General features: G+C 37.8%; 1 protein-coding gene and 1 pseudogene across 5 annotated transcripts; both read left to right on the forward strand.

Annotated features, from left to right (window-relative positions):
* Positions 1–445: 445 nt before the first annotated feature.
* Positions 446–26,620, forward strand: ARL14EP (ADP ribosylation factor like GTPase 14 effector protein). 5 transcript variants are annotated; one of them, XM_036891776.2, is made up of 6 exons: positions 462–596; positions 729–882; positions 12,481–12,538; positions 20,279–20,775; positions 22,735–22,862; positions 23,902–26,620. In XM_036891776.2, exons 4-6 carry the CDS (start codon positions 20,350–20,352, stop codon positions 24,128–24,130), a joined length of 783 nt encoding a protein of 260 aa, XP_036747671.1. In that variant the 5' UTR covers positions 462–596; positions 729–882; positions 12,481–12,538; positions 20,279–20,349; the 3' UTR covers positions 24,131–26,620. The 5 variants fall into 5 exon arrangements, with proteins under 5 accessions (XP_036747665.1, XP_036747671.1, XP_036747669.1 ...); XM_036891774.2 differs by lacking the exon at positions 12,481–12,538 and having other exon boundaries at positions 463–596; XM_036891773.2 differs by lacking the exon at positions 12,481–12,538 and having other exon boundaries at positions 472–596; positions 756–882.
* Positions 21,927–22,728, forward strand: LOC118915673 (60S ribosomal protein L17-like; annotated as a pseudogene).
* Positions 26,621–26,846: the final 226 nt, after the last annotated feature.

Genomic DNA, 26,846 nt, shown 5'->3' on the forward strand with positions numbered 1-26,846 from the left:
CTTACCTCAAAAAATTTGCAAGCATCTACGTGGAGCCTACATTTCATTGAGGTAATAAACAGCTATTTTTATAGTTTATAATAAAAAGATGCATTTTGGGGTATATTTCGCTTGAACGAAAGAAATCAAAATGTGAGAGCTTAAAACAGTCTGTTTTTGAGTTCCTTTTAACTCATTCACTTCTCCATCGGAGATTAGGAGGACTGGAGTGCAAAAATCTGGCATCACTCAAAGGCGCATGATTTGCGAAAACAGTCCGTGTTAGCCGAACCGTATCATGTTAGAGATGGCCCCAGGGACCTCCCAGATCCCTAGCCTCCGAGAACAGGCGTGACCGCTTCTAAAGCAACCATTGCCTCACCTTGAATCATTCGCCAAGTCACGCCGCCCCACCCTTTCCGCCCCGGAGCCGGCCGGCTCGGATCCGCTCTAGGCTTCTCTCGGGCAGCTCTTTATGGTCGCACTCAGCCGCTCTAGCCCTCGCTCGCCGTTCTCTCAGTGGTAGCGCGGGGACGAGTTGAAAGGCGGGCTGTCAAGCTCGCGGAGAGCGGAAGTGGCTGCTGTCCCAGCCCCGGCGGAGGACCGCTCAAGCTAAGGTGGAAGGGGCTCGGGGGAGGCCCTGGGAAGGAGCCGGGGTGGAGACGGGTCCCTGAGTGGGAGAGGGCCCGGGCCGGGAACGGAGGGCCCCGAGGAGGCCGGACACGTGAGGGGTTTCCGTTTCTGACTAGGGCCTCCTGCGGTCTGTCGCCCTGCAGTCATCCCGCCTTCCCCATTTCCTCTGCGGCCCCGTGTCAAGGCCCAGTACAATTTCTGCCGCATCTGTCGCCTCCGCGGGTTGTCATCTTGCTTTGAGAGACCGGAGCCCTCAAAGCTCTGCTTTAGGTTTGTATTATTTAGATACAGGGTGTTGTGGCCTTGGACCCTGTATCTCTCCTATTTTGTCTTTTTAAAAAATGTGAAACCTCCCAGTTCCTAGCTCTTCCGTTGAGGCTGGAGGCTAAGTAGCAGTCATTTTTCCATCCGGGCAGCATGAATGTAGTTAAGTGCTCATTGGGCGTAGCTGGTAGCCAGACATATTAGATGTAGCCATGGACTAGGGACGTTATGCATGTGACCACCACAGGGTTTTGGTAGGAATAGTTGCAGGATCCTGGGGACCTAGTCACACAGATTTGGGGAGATTACACCCTTCTGGTGTGAGATTCTGGCAGTTTCCAAACGTATTCATTCAAGACATTAAATGTCTGTTAAGTGCCAATATTGTGCTAGAGAAGCTGCAACTGTAGGCATAACCCAGATGATTCCTTGATTTCACAGAGCTTAATATATAATGGAAACAGTTAACAAGTAACAAAAAAGCCTGTGATGAGTGCTGTGCAAAGTGATCCCTGAAGTCACTCTTTCCCTTTGGGTGATACAGAAAATAATACTATGTAGCTAGCTCCTGCCTTCCAACAGCTAAGAATAGGAAAAAAGTTTCACAACACCCTGAAAGTGTTGTGCAGACACAGAGGAAGAAGGACCTAGAACAATAATATTTGGGTAAGGCACAGTAGATAACTAAAGACACTGGCACTGTCTTCTTTTTTTTTAAATATATGTATATTTTCTTATTAAAGTATCATTGATATACAATCTTATGATGATTTCATATAAACAACACTGGTGGTTTCAACATTCACCCATATTATCAAGTCCTCACCCGCTTTGTTACTGGCACTGTCCTAAAGGATAAGTTAGTACTCTCACAGAAAGGGCCAAGGGCTTTCCAAGCAAAGAAGACAGTATAAAGGCATGAAGTGTGAAATAACTTTGCAGGTAGTATAGTTTGACCTGGAATATGTGGCCTTTGAACAAGTAATACCATGTTAGAGAGGCCAGACTTTATTTTCTAGGAAGAGGTGAAAATGTTTTCAACAGAATGGTTTACTGTTCAGTTTCACAATTACTTAGCCAACATCTCTAGTGTGAAGTATTCTTTGACACTTCTGGCCCCATGCAGAATGAGGTGAATAAGGAGAGCTTTGCTCATTATTCTTGGTCTGGAAGCAGTCTCTCTATTGTTGAAATCCCTTTTGTGTTTTTGGCCTTTTAAGGACCAAAGGAATAGAGACAAATTGCAAATGGGGTTTGGAAGCCTGAAGGGTTTACTAAATTGTTACAAAAATGATCCGAAAGTACACTGGACGAAGCATCAAAAAATCTGTTGGAGTACATTAAGGTGAACCTAGAGTAAATCACTGGGAGCTAATTAAAAGCGATTCTTCATATAAAGTAAAATGAGGTGGTTTTTAAAATATTTTCAGCAAATACTTGAGTGTCAGTTATACCAGGCACTGTGCTGTAGAGTTCCAAGCTTCAGTTTCTTCATCTGTAAATGGGCAAACATATATACTTCAAAGTTGTAAAGATGAATGAGATGATGTTTTTGCTTAGTGCCATATCTGGCACTTATTAACTATAGGCACTTTCACCCGATATTGTGAATAGTAGTATGGACATATTTTTAAGTTCTCATTGCCTTTCTTACTGCGCGGGTCTTCTTGAGGCTGAGACGATCTGAGTTGGCTCTTTAACCCTTTTGTTAGTGCGCATTCACATGTACCGGGGGTAGTTAATACTTGAAGGTAATGGGCACAAAAAGTTGACAGTTGCAAAGAAGCATGACTTTTGTATGTGTGTTTACCTATGACTAAACCTGCTGATTTGAAAAATGGGGATAGATAAAATTATTTTACTTGCATTAAATAAGAAATAATCTGGGAAAATGCTTCATAAATTGTAAGACCCCTATATCCAAAAAAAGCATTTTTCATGAAAGGAAAAGACTTATAAATTAACCTAAAAATTCAGTAAATTTCTTGGTTGATTAAATTTTCCTCTTAATGCTACTTTTTCCACTAATGAGACTGGTAAAAAAAAAAGTTAAAACTATACTGAAGGAAATTAACATATTGGAACTTATTACCACATCTCCACTATAAAATTTGAAAAGGAAAAAAAAATAGATTCCTTGATTAATCCCTACCTTCCTGTGCTATTGTTAGAGGCAGTGATGATCATGGTGTTGCACTTGAACTCCTGTAAGAGCCTGTGGTAATGTTCTAGGTCTTAAAGGAAAGCTTGCTATCACCATGGCCTTGTATGAGTTGGCTCATGGCTTCTTCAATACGTCTAACCTTCCTGTTTTAGAGTTTGGTAATGGGTAGCAAGAGATAATGCTTAAAAGCTTATTATGTGGAATCTAAAAAAAGTTTTTTTAATATATTTATTTATAAAGAGAGCATAGTGGAAGATGCCAGAGGTGGTGGGTTGGGGTCGGCAAAAAGGGTGAAGGGAGTCAAAAGGTACAAAATTCCAGTTATAAAATAGGTAGTGGGAATATAATGCAGTAACTATACTGGTTAATACCATGTGGTATATTCAGAAGTTGCTAAGAGAACATAGGCGTACCTTATTTTATTTGGCTTAGCTTTCTTGTGTTCCTAAGATACTGAATTTATTGCAATTTAAGGGTTTGTGGCAACGCTGCATTGAACAACTCTACTGCTAAAGCATTTGCTCACTTTGTGTCTCTGTCACATTTTAGTAATTATCACAATATTTCAAACTTTTTCATTATTATACGTTTCATGGTGTTCTGTGATTAGTGATCTTTGGTGTTACTATTGTAAATGTTGTGTGGTGCCATGAACCGCACCCATATGAGACAGTGAATGTAAGTGATAAATGTGTATCTTGACTGCTCCACCTACCAACAACCATCCCCACCATCTCCTCAGACCTCATTATTCCGTGAGACACAGCAATATTGAAATTAGGTCAATTTATAACCCTAGAATGGCTTGTAAAGTGTTCTAATTTAAGTGAAAGGAACACTCATGTATTTCTCACTTTATATATTTATTTCTTTTAAAAATTCATTTTATTATCATTAATCTACAATTACATGAAGAACATTATGTTTACTAGATGCCCTCCTTCACCAAGTCCCCCCAACAAACCCCATTACAGTTACTGTCCATCAGCGTAGTAAGATGCTGTAGAATCACTACTTGTCTTCTCTGTTGCACATCCCTCCCTATGCCCCCCCACACACATTATACATGCTAATCATAAGACCCCCTTTCTTTTAACCCGCCTTTATACCTCCCGTCCCACCCATCCTCCCCAGTCCCTTTCCCTTAGGTAACTGTTAGTCCATTCTTAGGTTCTGTGATTCTGCTGCTGTTTTATTCCTTCAGTTTTCCTTTGTTCTTATACTCCACATATTAATGAAATCATTTGGTACTTGTCTTTCTCCACCTGGCTTATTTCACTGAGCATAATACCCTCTAGCTCCATCCATGTTGTTGCAAATGGTAGGATTTGTTTTCTTCTTATGGCTGAATAATATTTCATTGTGTATATGTACCACCTCTTCTTTATCCATGCATCTACTTATGGACACTTAGGTTGCTTCAATTTCTTAGCTGCTGTAAATAGTGCTGTGATAAACAGGGGTGCATCTGCCTTTTTCGAACTGGAGTGCTGCATTCTTAAGGTAAATTCCTAGAAGTGGAATTCCTGGGTCAAATGGTATTTCTATTTTGAGCATTTTGAGGAACCTCTATACTGTTTTCCACAATAGTTGAACTAGTTTACATTCCCACCAGCAGTGTAGGAGGGTTCCCCTTTCTCCACATCCTGACCAACATTTGTTGTTGTTTGTCTTTTGGATGGTGGCGATCCTTACTGGTGTGAGGTGATATCTCATTGTGGTTTTAATTTGCATTTCTCTTATGACTAGCGATGTGGAGCATCTTTTTATGTGTCTGTTGGCCATCTGAATTTCTTTTTCGGAGAACTGTCTGTTCAGCTCCTCTGCCCATTTTTTAATTGGATTATTTGCTTTTTGTTTGTTGAGGTGTGTGAGCTCTTTATATATATGTTGGATGTCAAGTCTTTATAGGATCTGTCATTTATGAATATGTTCTCCCATGCTGTAGGGTACCTTTTTGTTCTATTGATGGTGTCCTTTGCTGTGCAGAAGCTTTTCAACTTGATATAGTCTCTCTTGTTCACTTTTGCTTTTGTTTCTCTTTCCCAGGGAGATATGTTCATGAAGAAGTCACTCATGTTCATGTCCAAGAGATTTTTGCCTATGTTTTTTCTAAGGGTTTTATGGTTTCATGACTTACATTCAGGTCTTTGATCCATTTAGAATTTACTTTTGTGTATGGGGTTAGACAGTGATCCAGTTTCATTCTCCTACATGTAGCTGTCCAGTTTTGCCAGCACCATCTGTTGAAGAGACTGTCATTTCCCCATTGTATGTCCATGGCTCCTTTATCATATATTAATTGACCATGGATGTTTGGGTTAATGTCTGGAGTCTCTATTCTGTTCCACTGGTCTATGGCTCTGTTCTTGTGCCAGTACCAAACTGTCTTGATTACTGTGGCTTTGTAGTAGAGCTTGAAGTAGGGGAGCAAGATCCCCCCCCCACTTTATTCTTCCTTCTCACGTTTGCTTTGGCTATTCGGGGTCTTTGGTGTTTCCATATGAATTTTTGTACTATTTGTTTCAGTTCATTGAAGAATGCTGTTGGTAGTTTGATAGGGATTGCATCAAACCTGTATATTGCTTTGAGCAGGATGGCCATTTTGACGATATTAGTTCTTCCTAGCCAAGAGCATGGGATTAGTTTCCATTTGTTAGTGTCCTCTTTAATTTCTCTTAAGAGTGTCTTGTAGTTTTCAGGGTATAGGTCTTTCACTTCCTTGGTTAGGTTTATTCCTCGGTATTTTACTCTTTTTGATGCAACTGTGAATGGAATTGTTTTCCTGATTTCTCTTTCTATTAGTTCATTGTTAGTGTATAGGAAAGCCACAGATTTCTGTGTGTTAATTTTGTATCCTGCAACTTTGCTGTATTCCAATATGAGTTCTAGTAGTTTTGGTGTGGAGTCTTTAGGGTTTTTTTAATTTACAATATCATGTCATCTGCAATAGTGACAGTTTAACTTCTTCTTTACCAATCTGGATTCCTTGTATTTCTTTGTTTTGTCTAATTGCCGTGGCAAGGACCTCCAGTACTATGTTGAATAACAGCAGGGAGAGTGAGCATCCCTGTCTTGTTCCTGATCTCAGAGGAAAAGCTTTCAGCTTCTCACTGTTCAGTATGATGTTGGCTGTGGGTTTGTCACATATGGCCTTTATTATGTTGAGGTACTTGTCCTCTATACCCATTTTGTTGACAGTTTTTATCATGAATGAATATTGAATTTTATCAAATGCTTTTTCAGCATCTATGGAGATGATCATGTGGTGTTTGTCCATCTTTTTTCTGATGTGGTGGATGATGTTGATGGATTTTTGAATGTTGTACCATCCTTGCATCCCTGGGATGAATCCCACTTGGTCATCGTGTATAATTTTTTTTATGTATTTTTGAATTCGGTCTGCTAATATTCTGTTCAGTATTTTTGCATCTACGTTCATCAGAGATATTGGTCTGTAATTTTCTTTTTTGGTGGGGTCTTTGCCTGGTTTTGGTATTAGTGTGATGTTGGCTTCATAGAATGAGTTTGGGAGTATTCCCTCCTCTTCTGTTTTTTGGAAAACTTTAAGGAGAATGGGTAGTATGTCTTCTCTGTATGTCTGATAAAATTCCACGGTAAATCCATCTGGCCCAGGGGTTTTGTTCTTGGGTAGTTTTTTGAATACCACTTCAATTTCTTTGCTGGTAATTGTTTTGTTTAGATTTTGTGTTTTTTCCTTGGTCAGTCTTGGAAGGTTGTGTTTTTTCTAGGAAGTTGTCCGTTTCTTCTAGGTTTTCCAGCTTGTCAGCATATAGGTTTTCATAGTAGTCTCTAATAATTCTTTGTATTTCTGTGGGGTCCGTTGTGATGTTTCCTTTCTCATTTCTGATTCTGTTGATGTGTGTTGATTCTCTTTTTCTCTTAATAAGTCTGGCTAGAGGCTTATCTATTTTGTTTATTTTCTCAAAGAACCAGCTCTTGGTTTCATTGATTTTTTCTATTGTTTTATTCTTCTCAATTTTATTTACTTCTTCTCTGATCTTTATTATGTCCCTCCTCCTGCTGTCTTTAGGCCTCATTTATTCTTCTTTTTCCAGTTTCAATAATTGTGATGTTAGACTATTCATTTGGGTTTGTTCTCCCTTCTTTAAATATGCCTGGATTGCTATATACTTTCCTCTTAAGACTGCTTTCGCTGCGTTCCACATAACTTGGGGCTTTGTGTTGTTGTTGTCATTTGTTTCCATATATTGCTTGATCTCTATTTTAATTTGGTCATTGATCCATTGATTATTTAGCAGCATGTTGTTTAGCCTCCATGTGTTTTTGGGCCTTTTTGCTTTCTTTGTACAATTTAGTTCTAGTTTCATACCTTTGTGGTCTGAGAAACTGGTTGGTAGAATTTCAGTCTTTGAATTTACTGAGGCTCTTTTTGTGGCCTAGTATGTGGTCTATTCTGGAGAATGTTCCATGTGCACTTGAGAAGAATGTGTATCTTGTTGCTTTTGGATGTAGAGTTCTATAGATGTCTATTAGGTCCATCTGTTCTAGTGTGTTGTTCAGTGCCTCTGTGTCCTTACTTATTTTCTGTCTGGTGGATCTGTCCTTTGGAGTGAATGGTGTGTTGAAGTCTCCTAAAATGAATGCATTGCATTCTATTTCCTCCCTTAGTTCTGTCAGTATTTGTTTCACATATGCTGGTGCTCCTCTGTTGGGTACATATATATTTATAATGGTTATATCCTCTTATTGGACTGAGCCCTTTATCATTATATAATGTCCTTCTTTATCTCTTGTAATTTTCTTTGTTTTGAAGTCTAGTTTGTCTGATAGTAGTACTGCAACACCTGCTTCTTTCTCCCTGTTGTTTGCATGAAATATCTTTTTCCATCCCTTGACTTTTAGTCTGTGCATGTCTTTGGGTTTGAGGTGAATCTCTTGTAAGCAGCATATAGATGGGTCTTGTTTTTTTATCCATTCAGTGACTCTTTGTCTTTTGATTGGTGCATTCAGTCCATTTACATTCAGCGTGATTATTGATAGGTATGTACTTATTGCCATTGCAGGCCTTAGATTTGTGGTTACCAAAAGTTCAAGTTTAATTTCCTTACTATCTAAGAGTCTAATTTAACTCACTTAGTATGCTTTTACAAACACAGTCTAAAGGTTCTTTTCTATTTCTCTTGCTTTTTCTTCCTCCTCCATTCTTTACATATTAGGTGTCCTATTCTGTACTTTTTGTCTATCCCTTGATTGACTTTGGGGATATTTAATTTAATTTTTTCATTTGTTTAGTAATTAGCTATTCTACTTTCTTTACTGTGGTTTTATTACCTCTGGTGACAGCTATTCCACCTTAGGAACACTTCCATCTATAGCAGTCCCTCCAAAATAGACTGTAGAGATGTTTTGTGGGAGGTAAATTCTCTCAGCTATTGCTTATCTAGAAATTGTTTAATCCCTCCTTCAAATTTAAATGATAATCTTGCCAGATAAAGTAATCTTGGTTCCAGGCCCTTCTGCTTCATGGCATTAAATACATCATGCCACTCCCTTCTGGCCTGTAAGGTTTCTGCTGAGAAGTCTGATGATAGCCTGCTGGGCTTTCCTTTGAATGTGGTCTTATTTCTTTCTCTGGTTGCTTTTAAGAGTCTGTCCTTATCCTTGATCTTTTCCATTTTAATTACTATGTGTCTTGGTGTTGTCTTCCTTGGGTCCCTTGTGTTGGGAGATCTGTGGATTTCCATAGCCTGAGAGACTATCTCCTTCCTCAGATTAGGGAAGTTTTCAGTAACTACCTCCTCAAAGACACTTTCTATCCCTTTCTCTCTCTTCTTCTTCTTCTGGTATTCCTATAATGTGAATATTGTTCTACTTCGATTGATCACACAGTTCTCTCAATATTCTTTCATTTTTAGAGATCCTTTTTTCTCTCTGTGCCTCAGCTTCTTTGTATTCCTCTTCTCTAGTTTCTATTTCATTTATTGTCTCCTCCACCATATCCAACCTGCTTTTAATACCCTCCATCATGCTCTTCAACAATTATATCTCTGACCTGAATACATTCCTGAGTTCTTGGATGTCTTTCCGTACCTCCATTAGCATGTTGATGATTTTTATTTTGAACTCCCTTTCAGGAAGAGTCACAAGGTCCATATTATTTAAATCTTTCTCAGGAGTTGTATTAATAATTTTACTCTGGACCAGGTTTCTTTGGCGTTTCATATTTGTATATGGTGCCCTCTAGTGTCCAGAAGCTCTATTCTGGAGCTACTCAGCCCCTGAAGCAATGTCGAGGGTCGCAGGGGAGTGGTATTGGTGCTGGAGGGGAGGAAAGGGCTGTTGCCTGCCTCCCAGCTGCTGTGCCTGTCTCCACTGCCTGAACCAGTGGGCCAAGCACACAGATATAAGCTTTTGTCCCAGAGCAGCCAGATGTGGATCCCTGCTTTCCACAAGTGGCTGGAATCTCAGTCTCTCCAGGAATTCTGCCTGTATTCACTTTCCAACCCAGTAATCATGCAAGTATGATGAAACACCATGAAATGTAGGTTTGTGCTCCCAGAGCAGATCTCCCGAGCTAGGTATTCAGCAGTCCCCAGGCCTCCACTCCCTCCCTGCTCTGTTTTTCTTCCTCCTGCCAGTGACCTGGGGTGGGGGAAGGGCTTGGGTCCCACCTGGCCACAGCTTTGGTACATTACTCTGTTCAGTGAGGTCTCCTCTTTTCTCCAGGTGTATGCAGTCTGGCGCCGTCTTCTTTCCTGTTGCTCTCTCAGGATTAGTTGCACCAACTTTATTTTCTAATTGTATCCAGTTTTAGGAGGAAGCGCCTGTCTCTCCTCTCATGCCGCCATCTTTTATCCTATTCCCGTATTTCTCACTTTAAATCAAAGCTAGAAATGATTAAGTTTAGGAAGGCATGTTGATAACTGAGATATGCCAGAAGATTAGCCTCTTGTGCCAAACAGTTAGCCAAGTTGTGAAAGCAAAGGATGAACTCTTAAAGGAAAATAGAAGTGCTACTCCAGTGAACACACCGATAAGAAAACAAAACAGCTTTATTGTTGATATGGAGGAAGTTTTTAGTGGTCTGCATAGAAGTGCAAGCCAGCCACAATGTTTCTTAATCCACAACATTAAGCCAAAGCCTAATCCAGAGTAAGGCCGTAACTCTCTTCAATTCTGTGAAGGCTGAGAGAGGTGAGGAATGTGCAGAAGAAAAATTTGAGGCTAGTAGAGGTTGGTTCATGAAGTTTAAGGGAAGAAACAATCTGCATGACATCAAAGTGCAAGGTGAAGTAGCAAGTGCTAATGGAGAAGCTGCAGCAAGTTACCCATTTTCAGTGTAGATGAAATAGCCTTCTACTGGGAGAATATGCCATCTAGGACTTGCATAGCTAGAGAAAAGTAAAATGCCTGGCTTTAAAGCTTCAAAGGACAGGCTGACTATTGTAAGAGGCTAGTGCAACTGGTGACTTCAAGTTGAAGCCAATGTTCATTTACCATTTTGAAAATCTTAGAGCCCTTAAGAATTATACTAAATCTGCTCTACCTGTGCTCTATAAATGGGGAACATCAAAGCCTGAGTGACAGCACATCCATTTACAACATGGTTTACTGAATATTTTAAGCCCTCTAGTGAGACCTACTTCTCAAAGAAAAGATTCATTTCAAAATATTACTGCTCATTGGCAATATAACTGTCACCCAAGATCTCTAATGGAGGTGTGTACAGTGAGATTAATGTTGCTTTTATTTCTGCAAACACAACATCCCTTCTGTACTTATGGAAAAGGAGTCACTTTGACTTGTAGGTCCTATTATTAGGCATTGAAGAATTATATTTTGTAAGGCTATAGCACCACAGATAGTGATTGCTCTGGTGGATCTTGGCAAAGTCAATTGAAAACCTGGAAAGGATTCACCGCTTTAGATGCCTTTAAGAACATTTGTGATTTATAGGAAGAGGTCAAAATATCAACATTAACAGGAGTTTAGAAGAAGTTGATTCCACCTTCGTGGATAACTTGAAGGGGCTCATGTCTTCAGTGGAGGAAGTAACTGCAGATATGGTGGAAATAACAAGAGAACTAGAATTTGAAGTGGAGCCTGAAGATGTGTTTGAATTGATAAAAGCTTATGATATGACTTGAATAGATGAGTTGCTTAAGGATGAGCAAAGAAAGGAGTTTCTTGAGATGGAATCTACTCCTGGTGAAGATTCTGTGAAGATGGTTGAAATGACAACAGGGGATTTGGAATATTATGTAAACTTAATTGATAAAGCAGCAGCAGTATTTAAGATTATTGACTCCAATTTGTAAAGAAGTTCTGTGGGCAAAATGCTGTAAGACAGCATTGCATGTTGTAGAGAAGTCATTCAGGAAGGGAAGAGCCAATTGATGTGGCAAATGTAATTGCCACAGCCAGCAGCCAGTGACTTAGTTAATCAGGACTATGCTGTAAAGCCCCTACAAAAACCCTTAAAAGAGCATTTCTCTCTCTCTCTCTCTCTCTCTCTCTCTCTCTTGCATCCTGCTGTGTTGTCAGAGGGAGTTTCCATGCTTGGGAAACCAGAAAGCTTCCGCTGCCATCAAGTCAGGCCCTAAGCTCCACAAGGTTAGAAGCTCCTTTTTTTGGGGCCTTGCCCTATGGATCTCTTCATCTGACTGTTAACTTGTATCCTTTATTAAACTGTTAAATGTACATGTTTGAGTTCTGTGAGCCACTCTAGTAAATTAATCGCACCGAAGGGGGAGGTCATGGGAACCTCCTCTGTAGCTGGCACATCAGAAGCACAGGCAACAAATAGCCTGGGGCTTGCGATTAGCATCTGGAGTTGCCATGGAGGGTGGTCTTCTGGGGCGGACCCCTTAACCTAGGGAATCTGGTACTGTCAAAATGGAGTTGAATTCTTGGACACTCTGCCCTAGAATTGCTTGGTGTCATGTGTGGAAAACCTCCTCTTTTCCCCTCCCTCTCATGCACACAAATTGGAGTTGGTTCTCACAACCTGGAAGGAATTGCTGTTGAACTCAAAAACTCACTGAAAGCTTAGATGATGGTTAACATTTTTTTTTGGCAATAAAATATTAATTAAGGTATATACATCATTTTTCTAGATGTAATACCATTGTACACTTAACAGACAATGGTATAGTGTAAACATCTCTTTTATGTGCACTGGGAAACCCAAAAAATGATTTGCCTCACCTTATTGTGATATTTGCTTTATTATGGTGGTGTGGAATTGAACATGCAAAATCTCCAAGGTATGCCTGTGGATCTTAAAAGTTCTCATTGCAAGGAAAAATAATTTTGTGACTGGTACAAAAGTTAACTAGACTTACTATCATGATCATCTTGCAGTGTACAGAATATATATTACAAATATTAAATCATTATGTGGTACATCTGAAACTAATTTAATAAGTCAGTTATGCCTCAATTTTTTCTTAAAGGCTTATTCCCTGAGCTGGCATTGATATGAGGAGTCAATACATTTGTTTGCTACCTAAGGTAATAGGAGAAGGGGTCTCATCTATTGTACACTTAATTCATTCTCTGTTGATTCTTCTGGTAGTGTTATAAAACATTAAATGTTAATCTTAGAATCACAATATTTAGTCATTGAAGTAAAGTGTTAGCAATCCTAAGGTAAGAGAAAGTCCAAAATACAGAATTTTAAAAAAAAGTTGAATAAAAAAATCCATAGTTAGTAAAGAGGTGTTTTATTTGAAAAGTTTATTGCAAAAGGGGGAAAGGGACTATTGCAGTGGAGACAATTCTATGGGCAAAAAGTTTACTACCATTTCAAGGGAGGGGTAAAAAATACCAGAACAGAATTGCTTGATCTGATTGTAGATCCTAGAATGTTTTTCTCTGAGACCAGCCTGTTCTCTCAGGGGTTGTTTGCTGGCTCTGGCTGAGGGCAGGCCAAAGTCCATGAATCTGGGGGAAGGAAAGAATATAAAATATGGCTAACAGCATTTTGTTCCAATTACTCAGTTTCAGCAGGCAGGTAGGCTGATCATCTATAAATTCATAAACGATGCAAAGAATGGAAATTTGGAGGTCCTTTGCCTGTTCTGGTAATACGTAAACAAAAGGGTATTTCCTTGACCATGGAAAGAACCAGGAGCACAGGTCTCAGGTAAAACTCAACTTGTCAAAAGGCATTTTGGCTGTTTGAAATGGAAAATAAGTATACCCATAAAATTCACCCAAATGTCTGTACAGGAAGGTCTTAAGAAGACCCATTGACCTATTCAGGAATTAAGTAAGTGTTAGCATTTGTAAATCCTACACACTGAGTGTGGTTTGAAAGTATTTGAAGACCTGTGTCTCATTTGTATCATAGTGAAGTCTTCCTAAAAGGTGGGTAAAATCATATCCCTTAGGAAGCAGGGTATTTTTTCTTCTATAGGGAATATTAAGTATTATACTGGTCAGAGTGATTGATTAGAGCAAATTAGTCTTTTCCTGTATTTTAAAGAAAATTTTCCACAAATAGAAGTTGAATCATGGCTATCAAACAGATACAAAATTAGGAACACTTAGATTTTGTTTACCTTATTATTAACAAGACAACTGTATAAGATAGTTCAGAAGACAATCAAAAGAACAGATACATTTCTATATCAAGAATATTGAAATAGGAGCCAAGATGGCGGCATGAGTAGAGCAGCGGAAATCTCCTCTCAAAACCATATATATTTTTGAAAATACAAATACAACTATTCCAAAAAGAGAGAACAGAAGATATAGTACAACAGCCAGGCTACATCTACATCTGCAAGAACTCAGCATGTCAAGAAGGGGGTAAGATACAGGCCGCGGCCCAGCAGGACCCGAGTGTGCCCCCCACCCCAGCTCCCCAGCGGGAGGAGAGGAGTCAGAGCAGGGAGGGAGTGGGGGCCCAGGACTGCTGAATACCCAGCCCTAGTGATCTGCACTGAGAGCGCAGACACACAGTGCATGGTGTGCTGAATATTAGGGAAATGGAACAGTAAAACCTGCGAGCGGATCCCCACAGCCGGTGCCCCTGGGACAAAAGAAAAGTGAGTGCTTTTTGAAAGTCTTAAAGGGACAGGGGCTCCACAGCTGGACGGAATCATCCCAGCACACTTGGCCCAGCAGGCTGGGAATCCCAGGGAACTTTGGGCACCCTAACCCCCTCGGTGGCAGTGCAGCTGTGAAGACCCTCACAGCGATAAACAGCCTCCCATCCATTCCCCCTCCCGCACTGCCCCGGAACAGCAGGGGAGCAGCCTAAGAGTGGCCGCACCCACAGCAGCCACCCAGAGCCTCCTCCACAGCTGCCCGGGCCAGACTAAGAGGCCCTGCTGGCACACGGCTGCCCAGCACAGACAGAGGAAACCGGGACAGGGCGCAAAGGGTTGCTGTTCTTGCAGGAGAGCAAACCTGACACACCTGCCACTCCCCGCAGGGCTCTGGGCTGCCCCGCCCATGGTGGCTCAGGAAATAAAACTGGAAGCTGCTCCCCATGTGCGAGTAACCAGCACAGGCAGCGGAGAAGGGCAAGGCGACCAGCAAGCAGGAAGGGACTTTGTTCTCCCAGCTGACATACATGCCAACTGCCTATGACTAACTCTATCACCATGAAAAGGCAGAAGAATTTGATCAAGTCCAGAATTACCCAGACAACCCCCGAGAGGGAGCCTGGGGAGATAGATTTAACCAATCTTCCTGAAAAAGAATTCAAAATAAAGATCATAACGATGCTGATGGACCTGCAGAGAAATATGCAAGACCTAAAGGATCAAGTTAGGAGGGAGAATACAGAAATAAAACAATCTCTGGAAGAACTTAAAGAGCAGACTGGATGAGGTGCAAGAAGCCGTTAATGGAATAGAAGTCAGAGAACAGGAACACAGAGAAGCTGGGGCAGAGAGAGATAAAAGGATCTCCAGGAATGAAAGAATATTAAGAGAAATGTGTGACCAATCCAATGGAACAATATTTGCATTTTAGGGGTACCAGAAGTAGAAGAGAGAGAAAAATGGATAGAAAGTGTCTTTGAAGAAATAATTGCTGAAAACTTCCCCAAACTGCAGATGGAAATAGTGTTTCAGACCACAGAAGCCCACAGAACTCCCAACACAAGAGACCCAAGGAGGACAACACCAAGACACATAATAATTAAAATGGCAAACATCAAGGACAAGGACAGAGTATTAAAGGCAGCCAGAGAGAGAAAAAAGGTCACCTACAAAGGAAAACCCATCAGGCTATCATCAGACTTCTCAACAGAAACCTTATAGGCCAGATGAGAATGGTATGACATATTTAATGCAGTGAAACAGAAGGGCTGAGAACCAAGAATACTGTATCCAGCATGATTATCATTTAAATATGAAGGAGGGATTAAACAATTCCCAGACAAGCAAAAGTTGAGGGAATTTGCATCCCACAAACCACCTCTACAGGATATTTTAAAGGGACTGCTCTAGATGGAAGCACTCCTAAGGCTAAATAGATGTCACCAGAGAAAATAAAGTCACAGCAAAGAAAGCAGACCAACCAAATACTAACTAAAGGCAAAAAATAAAATCAACTACTCATAAAACCAGTCAAAGGAAACTCATTTGTGGAGTATAAGAACAAAGAAAAAACTGAAGGAACAAAATAGCAGCAGACTCACAGAACCTAAGAATGGACTAACAGTTACCAAAGGGAAAGGGACTGGGAAGGATGGGTGGGAAGGGAGGGATAAGGGGATGAAAAAGAAAGGGGGCATTATGATTCGCATGTATAATGTTGGGGGATCTTGCGGAGGGATGTGCAACATAGAGAAGACAAGTAGTGATTCTACAGCATCTTACTACGCTGATGGACAGTAACTGTAATGGGGGTCTGTGGGGGTGACTTGGTGATGGGGGGAGTCTAGTAAACATAATGTTCCTCATGTAATTGTAGATTAATGATACCAAAATAAAAAAGAGAATATTGAAATAAATGAGCAAATGGAGACAAAACTGTCTCCCACAGTGGACCAGGGAAGTCATTTGCACCTCCACCATATAAGAGTTTACAAGAATATAGAGAAGAATTGTTTTACATTACTGTCAGTTATTTGCAATTGAAAGTTGTAAAATAGCTCAAAGGCAATCAAAGATTCAGGAGTTCACAGATAATGATAGTGAAAACCCTGGGTCTGTGTACTCAACAGTGCAGTTTTCCACTGTAGCAGTTACTTTTCTCTATACCTTGTTTATCAAATTAGCAACTCTTTGCCCCTCATAATCTTTTCTAAATGTCAGTCCTCCTAAAAGGCAAGTACATGTCTATATATCTGTTTTTCTTATTCTTTACCCTTTGAAATTTTTTACTCTATAACAGAAGATGCTTGGTTAATGTTCTTTTAATTGAACTCCCTGAAGCAGTGCCTCTCAAACTGTAATGTGCTTATGTATCACCTGGGGATCTGTTAAATGTGGATTCTGATTCAGTGGGTCTAGGTCCCTTACTGAGATTCCTCTTTTCTAATAAGTTCCCAGCAAATGCCAGTGCTAGTTTGTGAACAGTAAATAGTCATGCATATCTGACTTTTAATTAAGGAAGGTGTTAGATAATCATTAATGAAAAGCATAGCACTGTGCTGCTGGTGAAGGGAGTAACCTGAGGCTACTGGATTGTCACTTGAAGAAAATAATAAATATTGATCATGGGCCACATTGCCAGAACACAGACTGAAATGAGCAAAAGAAACAGTTGCTAGGAAACAGATCCAAAATGCTCTACAGCAGAACTTTAGCTTAGGGGAGGAGGACAGAAATAAGGACATGGAGAGATAACTGGAGGGGAGCAACTGGACCGTGTAATTTTTAGAAGGCAGGCAGTGCCTACTTAAGATCACTGCCTAGAATTTTGTGCTCCTGTTTCAGCCACCCTGACTTTTCTTTAGCAGTACATGAACAAATTGCCTAATAGTAGATTGGGAAGCAAACGTATGTGAGACTGTGAGCATTAAACTGGATTGACACAAGTGTATGAACTTTACCATGACGGTTTTATTCAAGTGAGTGGTACTCAGTGTGCCACTGAGTTTTATTCAGTGTGTAAAATTTTACTGCAGCTGGCAATTTGTCTTCTCTCTGGTTGGACATTTTAATTTGAAACTGAGCAAGTCCTGTAATTTGCTCCTAGGGCATTCAGTTTTCTTTGAGCAACAAGGAGTGGTGCAGCATAATGTGAAGCTGGCACCAAAGAAAGATCTCTACTTACTGGAAGGTGCAAAAAATGTGTAGTAAATAAGGTTGCCAGAGTTAGCAAAAATACAAGATGCCCAGTTAGATTTGAATTTCAGACGAACAACAAATTATGTCTTAGCAATATAATTATAATTAAAAGAAGTGTAATTAAAATAATTTGTGAATTATGTACAACTCAAATTTAACTAAGCACCCTGTATTTTATCTGGCTACTCCCAATACCTGAGGGGTGGCTACTTAGGAAATAGTATGTAATTGTGCAGCAATTTCATTTCTTCAAGTGTACCTTCAAAAATTATAGTACTCAGAAGTATGCCAAGAACTCAAAATGGTTGGAAGCAACTGTTTACCAAAAGGGAATGTTTTTGAGGACTGATAAGATCATGGCTAACTTGAAGAAAAACAAATTTCGCTCTACATTCTCTAAGAATCCAGGTTCATACTGATTTAAGATTAATAAAATAATTTTTGCTATTGTGGAAGGTGTCTAAGCCAATACCAGAAAAAAAATCTGTGGCATTAATAAAACATTAAGCATTAGCAGTTTCCATAATTTACTGGGGTGGGGGATAATTGACCAAGTTTCCTTCTTTGTATTGACTGTTAAGGCTGGAGCAAGATTAGTGCCCCGTATCTGTTAAAGTAACAGTACAGCAGAGTTTGGTGCTGTTTTGTAACTGTATCTGGATGCTTCTCTTCCTCATTTTAATTAATCTTAACCCGCTTTCCTGTTAAATCTAATTATTAGTATTACATAAGCCATTTTACCTGATGTGATGGGAACCTATACCTGATAGTTATATTAAAAAGTTCCTTAAAATAGAATAAAAGAGGATAAATATGCTTTGTTTAAATCAATTAAAAAAATTTTTTTAATGTTCAACATTTTAACACCTTAAGTTATGTTCTATCTTTTATTTAATTTAGTATTTTAACTTAAAACATAAAGGTATATATTTATTCACCATTTTTTGTTAGAAGAATCCAGAATCTGTTCTTCATGTATGGTTTTACTGATTGCAATTTCCTCCTGCAGAAAATATACCAGGAAGTATTTAAGCTTTCTAACCATTTTTTTTCTAACATAACAAAGTTTATAAAAACACTTGGAAAATTGCAGAATTCCAGATTTTTCTGTACCCTGCCACCACCCAGACTTCAGTGGCTCACATACATTTTCAACAAGTTTATTTTCTTAGTAATTTGTATGTGTTGAGTCTTAAGAATTCAACTAAGTTTTTGTATTATCTTTGTAAAATATTTAATTATGAAAAGTTTCAAGTATAAAGTACAGAAAATAATGAAACACTTGTGTGCATGCCTCCAAAGCCTTGTCTTCTGTAATCTCTCTTTAAAAAAAAAGTTCCTTGCTCCTTAGAAGTACATATACCATGAGTTTGGTGTCTGTTACTCTCCTGTGTATTTTAGCACATATTCATGTTTTTATCTGTCAACAATGTATACTATTCTGAGTCTTTAAAATTTTACACCGATAATTGATACATACTATATTCATTTGCAGTGTTTTCACTTAAGATTGTCTTTGATGTTTACCCATGTTGATCCACATGATTCATGCAGTTTTTTCATTTTAACTGCCCTGTAGGAGTTTCTGTTTAGTAACCCACAGTTACACATCAGATTTTCCAATTTTTCACTGTCAAAAACTGTGGACACTGAAAGTCCTTGTACATATTATAATGCACAAAGCCCTTGTGCTCATATGGGACATATGTGTCTCTGGCACAGACACCTAGCTACAGCTGGAAGTGCAAAGTCTTGGAGCATGAACTTTAATTTCACAAGAAATTGCCAAAAACACTCTCAAGTAGTTGGCAACAATTTACATTCCTACCAATGTATAAGGAGCATGCAAGAGTTGGCCATGTTTTAACCAGCACTAGATTATCAGATTTAAAATTTGCCAAGCAATTGTTTGAGAAAAGGTTTCCTGATAACTATGAGGTTGACCATCCTTGCCTGCATTTATAGTTATTTTGTTCTATTCCTCTTTAAATTGCCTATTTATATTTGTTTACTTTTCTGATGGGTTCTTTGTTACTTTTCCGATTGATTTGTAGAAGTCAGGATTTTTTGGTGTGTTTCAGATAATAACCCAACAAACCTTTAAAGTGTGGCTTTTTTCCCATCCTTTGGAGTTAATACAGAAATGTTTAATTTTGACATGTAGTTTAAGTATCCATATTTTCCTTCAATATATGCTTTCTTGTGAGAAATTCTTCTCAACCCCAGTGTCACAAAGTCTTCTATGTTTTCTTAAACATTTTTAGTTTTTCTTTTCATGTTTAATTCTTTAATCCATCTGGAATTGTTTTTTGTTTATGAGAAAGAGATCTTAGTCTGTCTTTTTCCTTATAGTTAGCCAGTTATCCCAGAATATCTTGATCTTTGCTCTTCCATATAGAGCAAGTTGCTGACTTCAAGTGGGACTAGGTAGAATATCTGATGGAATTTTTATTGGACTAGTATTGAATTTATAGATAAATTTTTATAGAATTGACATATTTAGTCAGATTTCCCATGATTAATTCCTACATTTACTTAGAGTGTCTGTTTGTCTTTCTGTTTGATAATTTTCTCCATAAAAGTCTTGTATATCTTTTGTAACATTTGTATGTTTTATAAGATTATCTTACAGTGTCTGTGGTTTCTAGCATCCTTATTAAAATATCTTACTAATTCTAATAGTTTGTGGAACCTCTTGGATTTTCCATGTAGATATTTATATCCTCTGAGTAATATTTGTTTCTTCCTTTCAGTCCTTATGCCTTTTAATATGCTGTTAAATGGAAGCTGTGGTAGGTATTCTCGTATGGTTTTAACTTCACAGGGAATGTTTCTAATGTTTTATGATCACATATAATAAAAATGTTTATTTTAGGCTTTTCGTAAATAACTTCCTATCCCTTTCTTGCTAAGAGCTTTCTTTTAAAAAGGTATTGAATTTTATCAAACACTTAAAAGTTTGCAGTAAAAGTCTGACACTCTTTTATGTCTTCTCTAGGGTGATCAGCACTGATCTACTAGAGAGATTTCTAGACAAATACAAGCATAGAAAATTTGCTAGAATCAGGAATGATGGATCCATGCTCAGTTGGAGTCCAGCTACGTACCACGAATGAGTGCCATAAAACCTACTATACTCGTCACACGGGTTTCAAGACTTTGCAAGAATTGTCATCAAATGATATGCTTTTACTTCAACTTAGAACTGGAATGACACTTTCTGGGAACAATACAATTTGCTTCCATCATGCAAAAATTTACATTGACAGATTTGAGGATTTACAGAAGTCATGTTGTGATCCATTTAACATACACAAAAAACTAGCCAAAAAAAATTTGCATGTAATTGACTTAGATGATGCCACATTTCTGAGTGCAAAATTTGGAAGACAACTTGTACCTGGTTGGAAGCTTTGTCCAAAATGTACACAAATAATCAATGGAAGTGTGGATGTTGATTCTGAAGACCGTCAGAGAAGAAAACCTGATTCAGATGTATGTATAATACTCATTTTTTTCTGCTGTATTATTTTATAATGTAGGACTTTGTTTAACTATAAGGAAATCATATTTACATTATTGTTATACTGATTAACATGCAGTGACTATCAAGTTTGGGCAGGTGAAAATAATGTTTCTAAATATTTCCTTATATCCAGATTGGATGATAAAGTAGGCTTGGGAAAAGAATAACAATAGTCCCAACACTCTTCACAGTGTAACTCTTAGTGCTAAGACAGTAGGTGTGGCTTTTAGAAAATTCTGGCAAATCCAGGACTTAACTCTCTTAGTTTCTTTTCTATACCAAAGTAACTCAGTAGGTCATGCCAGCCAGCAAAGGTCTGTATAGCAGAAATGATTACTCTTTTTATAAAGGACTTGAAAATTTATTGCTTTAAAAGGAACATCAGAGAAAAGATTTGCAGTAAGTGTTTCTTATTTCAACCTTTCTTCTTTGGCACTGTCCTATTCTTATTTGAGTTTCTAAGGTGTTTGAGTTTCCTTTGTTTCTAGCTCAGAATTCTTACATGGTATCAGCAAGGCTAATTTTAGGACTCCCTGTAGTCAAAAGGCATACATCTTTACATTGTAGATATTAAATATTTTATAACTTGTTTCTTATTCATTTGCCTACATTTAGATTATTTAACTGCTTCAGAACAATTTAAGATTTCATTTGAATTATGCAGCTCATACTAGGTACTTGGCTACTGTCACTTAAATGTCTTCTCCACTTCATGTATCCATTGCTCTTGTTAAATGTATACATAAACCTTTCCCCCCCCCAGGTAACAAGTCTAAACCCTTAACCATCAAAATGTTTACCAGACCTTTTTAAAAAGATCATAATATTCAGAACTTGAAACCTTGTTATTTCTCTGCTTTTAAATATATGGAAAATAATAATAGAAACCTTTTTTTAAGGACTCAAGATCATTATTAGGAGCCTCAGTTTTATGCCATTGGGTTACACAGCAGTTTTTCTACATTTTCTCTTATGTTGGCAGAAGCCATTGCAGTTTTCACCAGGCCTGTTTTCTTCTCCTCCTAATATGCCAGAGACTAAAGTTAGATAATGAAAATATTATATATATATAAATTAACCAATAGCTCTTCCCATAAGCGGCCTGAGGTGATCTCTAAAAATTGTTCATTATTCACTTGACCCAGAAAACCCCACAAAATCATGCAAATCAAGAGGTTCAAATCTTCATGTTCACTTTAAGAACACTCGTGAAACTGCCCAGGCCTTGAAGGGTATGCTATCTGAAAAGCTACCAAGTGTCTAAAGGATGTCCCCTTACAGGAGCAATGTGTGCCATTCCATCGCTACAATGGTGGCACAGTTGGTATGTGTGCCCAGGCCAAACAGTAGGCATGGACACAGTCGGTGGCCCAAAAAGAGTGCTGAATTTTTACTGCACATGCTTAAAAATGCAGAGAGTAATTGAACTTCAGGGTTTAGATGTAGATTCTCTGGTCATTGAACATATCCAGGTGAATAAAGCCTCCAAGATGTGGTGCAGAACTTACAGAGCTCGTGGTTGGATCAACCCATTCATGAGCTTTCCCTGCCACATCGAGATGATCCTTACTGAAAAAGAGCAGAAGAGGAGGTTGCACAGAAGATAAAGATATCCCAGAAGAAATTGAAGAAATAGAAACTTATGGCCCAGGAATAAATTCAGCAGAAGATAAATGTAAATAAAAGTAAAAGCAGAAAAAAACAAACAGACAAAAAAAACAAATTAATTAATTAACCAATAAACTTTGAACAAGGTCCAGGACTGTGAAAATTTTGTTGCACTTGGGCTCTAAAAATCTTTTCTTTTTTTGTCAGTTCCATACTGTCTTCCAGGTTAAGGAATACTGTGGATTAACAGTAAGTGAAATACTAATTTATTTATGGTCTGATTTCAATATTTGAGTTGCTTCTTATTTACTCTTATTTAGGGAAGAACTGCTAAAGCATTGAGGTCATTACAATTTGCAAACCCAGGAAAACAAACTGAATTTGCTCCAGAAACTGGTAAAAGGGAAAAAAGGCGGCTTACAAAAAATGCAACTGCTGGTTCAGACAGGTAACTGTTTGTTTACTTAAGGCTTATGTTACTGGCTGCATCACATCTATATTATTTCCCTACCTTTCTCTTAAATTTTGAATTTTCTGGGTAGATACTTTAAATTGGATAATCTGGAATTAATAAAAACATCCAAGGGCCTTGTATAAAATCTAAATTTGTTTCTTAGGAAGGATCAGTGAAGTGAACAAGATAATATTTTTGACATAGAATTAATCATACTTCTTAGAATTAAAATCTTTTTAAAGCATTGGTATTATGTAATTGGTGTATCTCTGCTCTATGCTGGTGTATCTCTGCTCTATGCGTGGCAACTGAACACAAATTTTATAAGAATACAAGGTTGCTTTTTTTACATGTCTAGAATAGAAACAATTATGGTACAGTCAACAGAATGAGAAAATTGTAGAATACAGTATTTTGAATTAAGCATTTTAAAAACAAATTGACAAAGTAATGTTAGTGTAATCATTCAGAAATATTTTTACATATGCCATTTATTCCATCTGTTAAGGTTTTCCATTCAGTCAGTTAAGTGTTTTTAGGCCAGATTTGCTAGAGTGCATTAAATAACAAGAAACAAAGTAATTGCAGTATAAAAACAATAAGGCTGTATACTATAACAAAAATAAAACTGCTCAGAAAGCAGTAAAGAGGTCAGTAGCCAGTAAGATGTATTCCTGTTATATGGCCATTCTTTTTTTTTTTCTTTTTAAAGTAAGAAGAAATAGTTTCAAAGGAAATAAGTATTTTTTTGGACACCGTTCTTGTCCATTCCTTTTCTAAGTTGACTTACATGGACTTGAAGAGTCACATTCAGTCATTTTGAATTTGTTTCAACATTTTGGAGTGAGGTCTCTTCTTCCTGCATAGAGTTCATTCACTACTAATTGTAGAGTAACCTTGAGTCTAGTAAGTTATGTACCAGTTTGGCAGGACTTCATCCCTAATTCAAAATAATTTCTCTCCCTAAAATTTTTTCATTACCTTCTTTTCAGTGAAATAAATTCAGAATTTTTTCTTGTGTTTTATTTCACAGACAAGTGATACCAGCGAAGAGTAAGGTCTATGATAGCCAGGGGCTCCTGATTTTCAGCGGAATGGACCTCTGCGACTGCCTTGATGAGGACTGTTTAGGGTGTTTCTATGCTTGCCCCACCTGCGGGTCCACCAAGTGTGGCGCTGAATGCCGCTGTGACCGGAAGTGGCTGTATGAGCAAATTGAAATTGAAGGAGGAGAAATAATTCATAATAAACATGCTGGATAATCTGTGATATCAAATGACAGGATCCTTAAAGGTCCTTTAGTTCTAAAATTCTTTCATTCTCAGATACATTTTAAAGTTAATTACCAAATGACAAAAATTTGAAAACCCCCTTAACATGTGTACTCATCATGCACTAATATTGCATTTAGGATGCTTATTTGATGTAAATTTAGATGGGTTATTACTCAGCAGTCAGCTTTAAGCCTTTCTGGGTCAATATAACAAGTAGGGTACAGGCTGTCCTCAATTTGCACAATTCCCATATCCACACATCTCAGTGACAATGATTTGGTTAAATAATACCAGCCCCCTAACAGCACAGTTTGAATTTTAGTTACCACAGGGTATTAATTGTGAGTGATTACCTGAAGTACAAACTTCCCTGCTAGCTCTTGGGCCCACAAATCACTATGTGAGTAACAGATGAGTAACCAATCACATTATTTCTCTCAAATTCTGTTAGTGATTGATCCCTGTGCATCTGTCACTCAAAGTACACTCACAGGCAACAGAACATGTAGTTGTCTTGTTGCCTTGTCACCCACATATTTTACTCAGAAGAACTGGGTAACAAATGAAAATGCAGTAAAGAAAGGAAAAATGATAATACTAGCAGTGAGATTTGACTTGAACGTAAGTAGAAGATCGATTATGGGATGTTGACACTGCTGCTATTCGAGAGCCTCTAGGTACACAGCTAGAGCAACTTAGTGAAGGCAAACTTAACAGCTTAATGAGCAGAGTGGTTGTGATAAAAAGGGTGAATATATGTATCCCAGAGGAAATGATGGTAAAAAACTTCATGTAAAGGTTATTATAGAGATACGTCGTAACATTGAAAGCACAAATGATAAAATGGTAGGAGCTAATCCAAACTTAAAGTGTGATAATATGCAATGGTATAGAAAAGATGCTTATTCAATATCATCAGTTGACAAAAAGGCAAGCACTGTTCAAACTGTTCTTAATTCTTTACAGTGAAGTAACACTTTTATTCTGTTTCTAATGTTTTAAATTACAGTGCACTGAAACACTTTTTATAATGTTTTCATTTTACGTTTGTAACTTAGAGTTTTTAGTATTTGACAGATTTTTAAAGGTCACAGAGCAATCATCATTTTCTCATTTATTATTAAGATTGCTTTGAATGGCCATGTTTATGGTCCCACACTATTGTGCAAGGCAAGGACTGCCAGAAGCTGAGAACAATGCCTAGGGAAAATCAATTTTAATGACAACTAAGTGGTTGAGTGTTAAACTATCTTGGATATAATCTATATATGTAAGTGCTAAAATATATCACTCTCCCCACTTACTCTTTAAAAAAAGTTTTAGTACTGTAAATCTTTTCATTGTTTAGACTATGCATTCTTGGTGGCAAAAATCTTATTCTATGTATAAAGCATGATATACATACAATACATAAGGATATACATTATATCTGTGGTATTAAAATTCTATAGGGTGTTGATTAGGAGTAAAAGGACTAATAAAAAGCTCCTTAAGGGAGTAATAATGAAAAAGGGCAGGGAAACACTGGTTGAAACAGTATAAATCGTTTGGAAATTAAATCTTGATGTTGGAATTTGTATGGGTACCATTTGGAAGATGAGGGATTGGATGATCACTTTCCTCTGCTCTTCCTTTAAGACAGCTACCTGTCGGTCTATCTAAAATCTCTTGTCAGCTAGAATATTTCCACTACTTTAGGTTTTTGTTTTGTTTTCCCTAAATATTATACTTTAACCAAATGAGCCTTTGTCAATTTGAAATATTTTTTAGACATTAAAACTAAATTTATACAGCCAGTTAGAGTGAATGGACCAATAGAGGCTTATTTTTACTCCTGTATATTTTTGGTATCTGTTTAAATGGCTGGTTTTACTTTGATGGAATGCCATTTTCAGCTGTAGAATTAAATATCATTTGTAAGTCATACTTGCTCATTGGCCCAGTCATCAAAAGTGCAGTTTATCAGCTCCTTGGTCTGTGTTTCAGAAGAACACTGGCAAAAAGAATGATTTGACTTCATATACTTAAATGCTAGATTTTTTTTCTTCTGAATTAAAATTTTTTTGTTGTTGTAGGATATGAACACAGACTCCCAATTTTCCAGAGTTATTAGACCTTAGTCATATTACTACTGAAATTTTTGTTGCTTTTAAGTGTGATTTAGTGTGTTGCTAAAGCTCTTCATAGGGACAAATTAAAATCTTGCATTCTTGTTTTAAATAACATAAAAATATTTTCAACAGAATAAGTGACTTTAAAATTCAAATTGTTATTTCAGCATTCTTTACTAGAAAATTTCTGTTATTTTTCAAAGATGATAATTTTTTCAAGGGGAAATTTCTTGAACAATTTTGCTAATGTTTATTCATTATGCCTATTTAGGAGACCAGACTTTAAGTGATCATGTAAAATGTTTACAGAGAAAGGTGTATCTGATTTAGAGTTGGCTGTAATAAAAGTTGTGAGTTGGAAAAGTTACATCTTGAGTCCACTTAGTTTTTTTAATATAAAATTACAGTAATATAGAAAACAGTGAAATCATCTAGGTTCTTTTCATATGTGGTATAAGTATGATTGATTCAAAGTGGCTAAATTTTAGAATACTTCTAATCTAAAAATCAGAAATAAAAGGTATATAAATACGTCTGCTGTCCGTAGGTCCTGGCTGAGAAGTTACTTATGTAAGGCCACAAGTTGGTTTTAC

This window comes from Manis pentadactyla, chromosome 9, assembly GCF_030020395.1.
Source record: "Manis pentadactyla isolate mManPen7 chromosome 9, mManPen7.hap1, whole genome shotgun sequence".
Taxonomy (NCBI): domain Eukaryota; kingdom Metazoa; phylum Chordata; class Mammalia; order Pholidota; family Manidae; genus Manis; species Manis pentadactyla.

What these genes read in the sequence shown, in the direction of transcription:
- ARL14EP (XM_036891770.2), top strand. Translation starts at nt 20,350, where the DNA reads ATGATGGATCCATGCTCAGTTGGAGTCCAGCTACGTACCACGAATGAG. An exon ending in GAAGAAAACCTGATTCAGAT is followed by an intron (nt 20,776 to 22,734) that starts GTATGTATAATA and finishes ACTCTTATTTAG; the next exon opens with GGAAGAACTGCTAAAGCATT. An exon ending in GCAACTGCTGGTTCAGACAG is followed by an intron (nt 22,863 to 23,901) that starts GTAACTGTTTGT and finishes TTTATTTCACAG; the next exon opens with ACAAGTGATACCAGCGAAGA.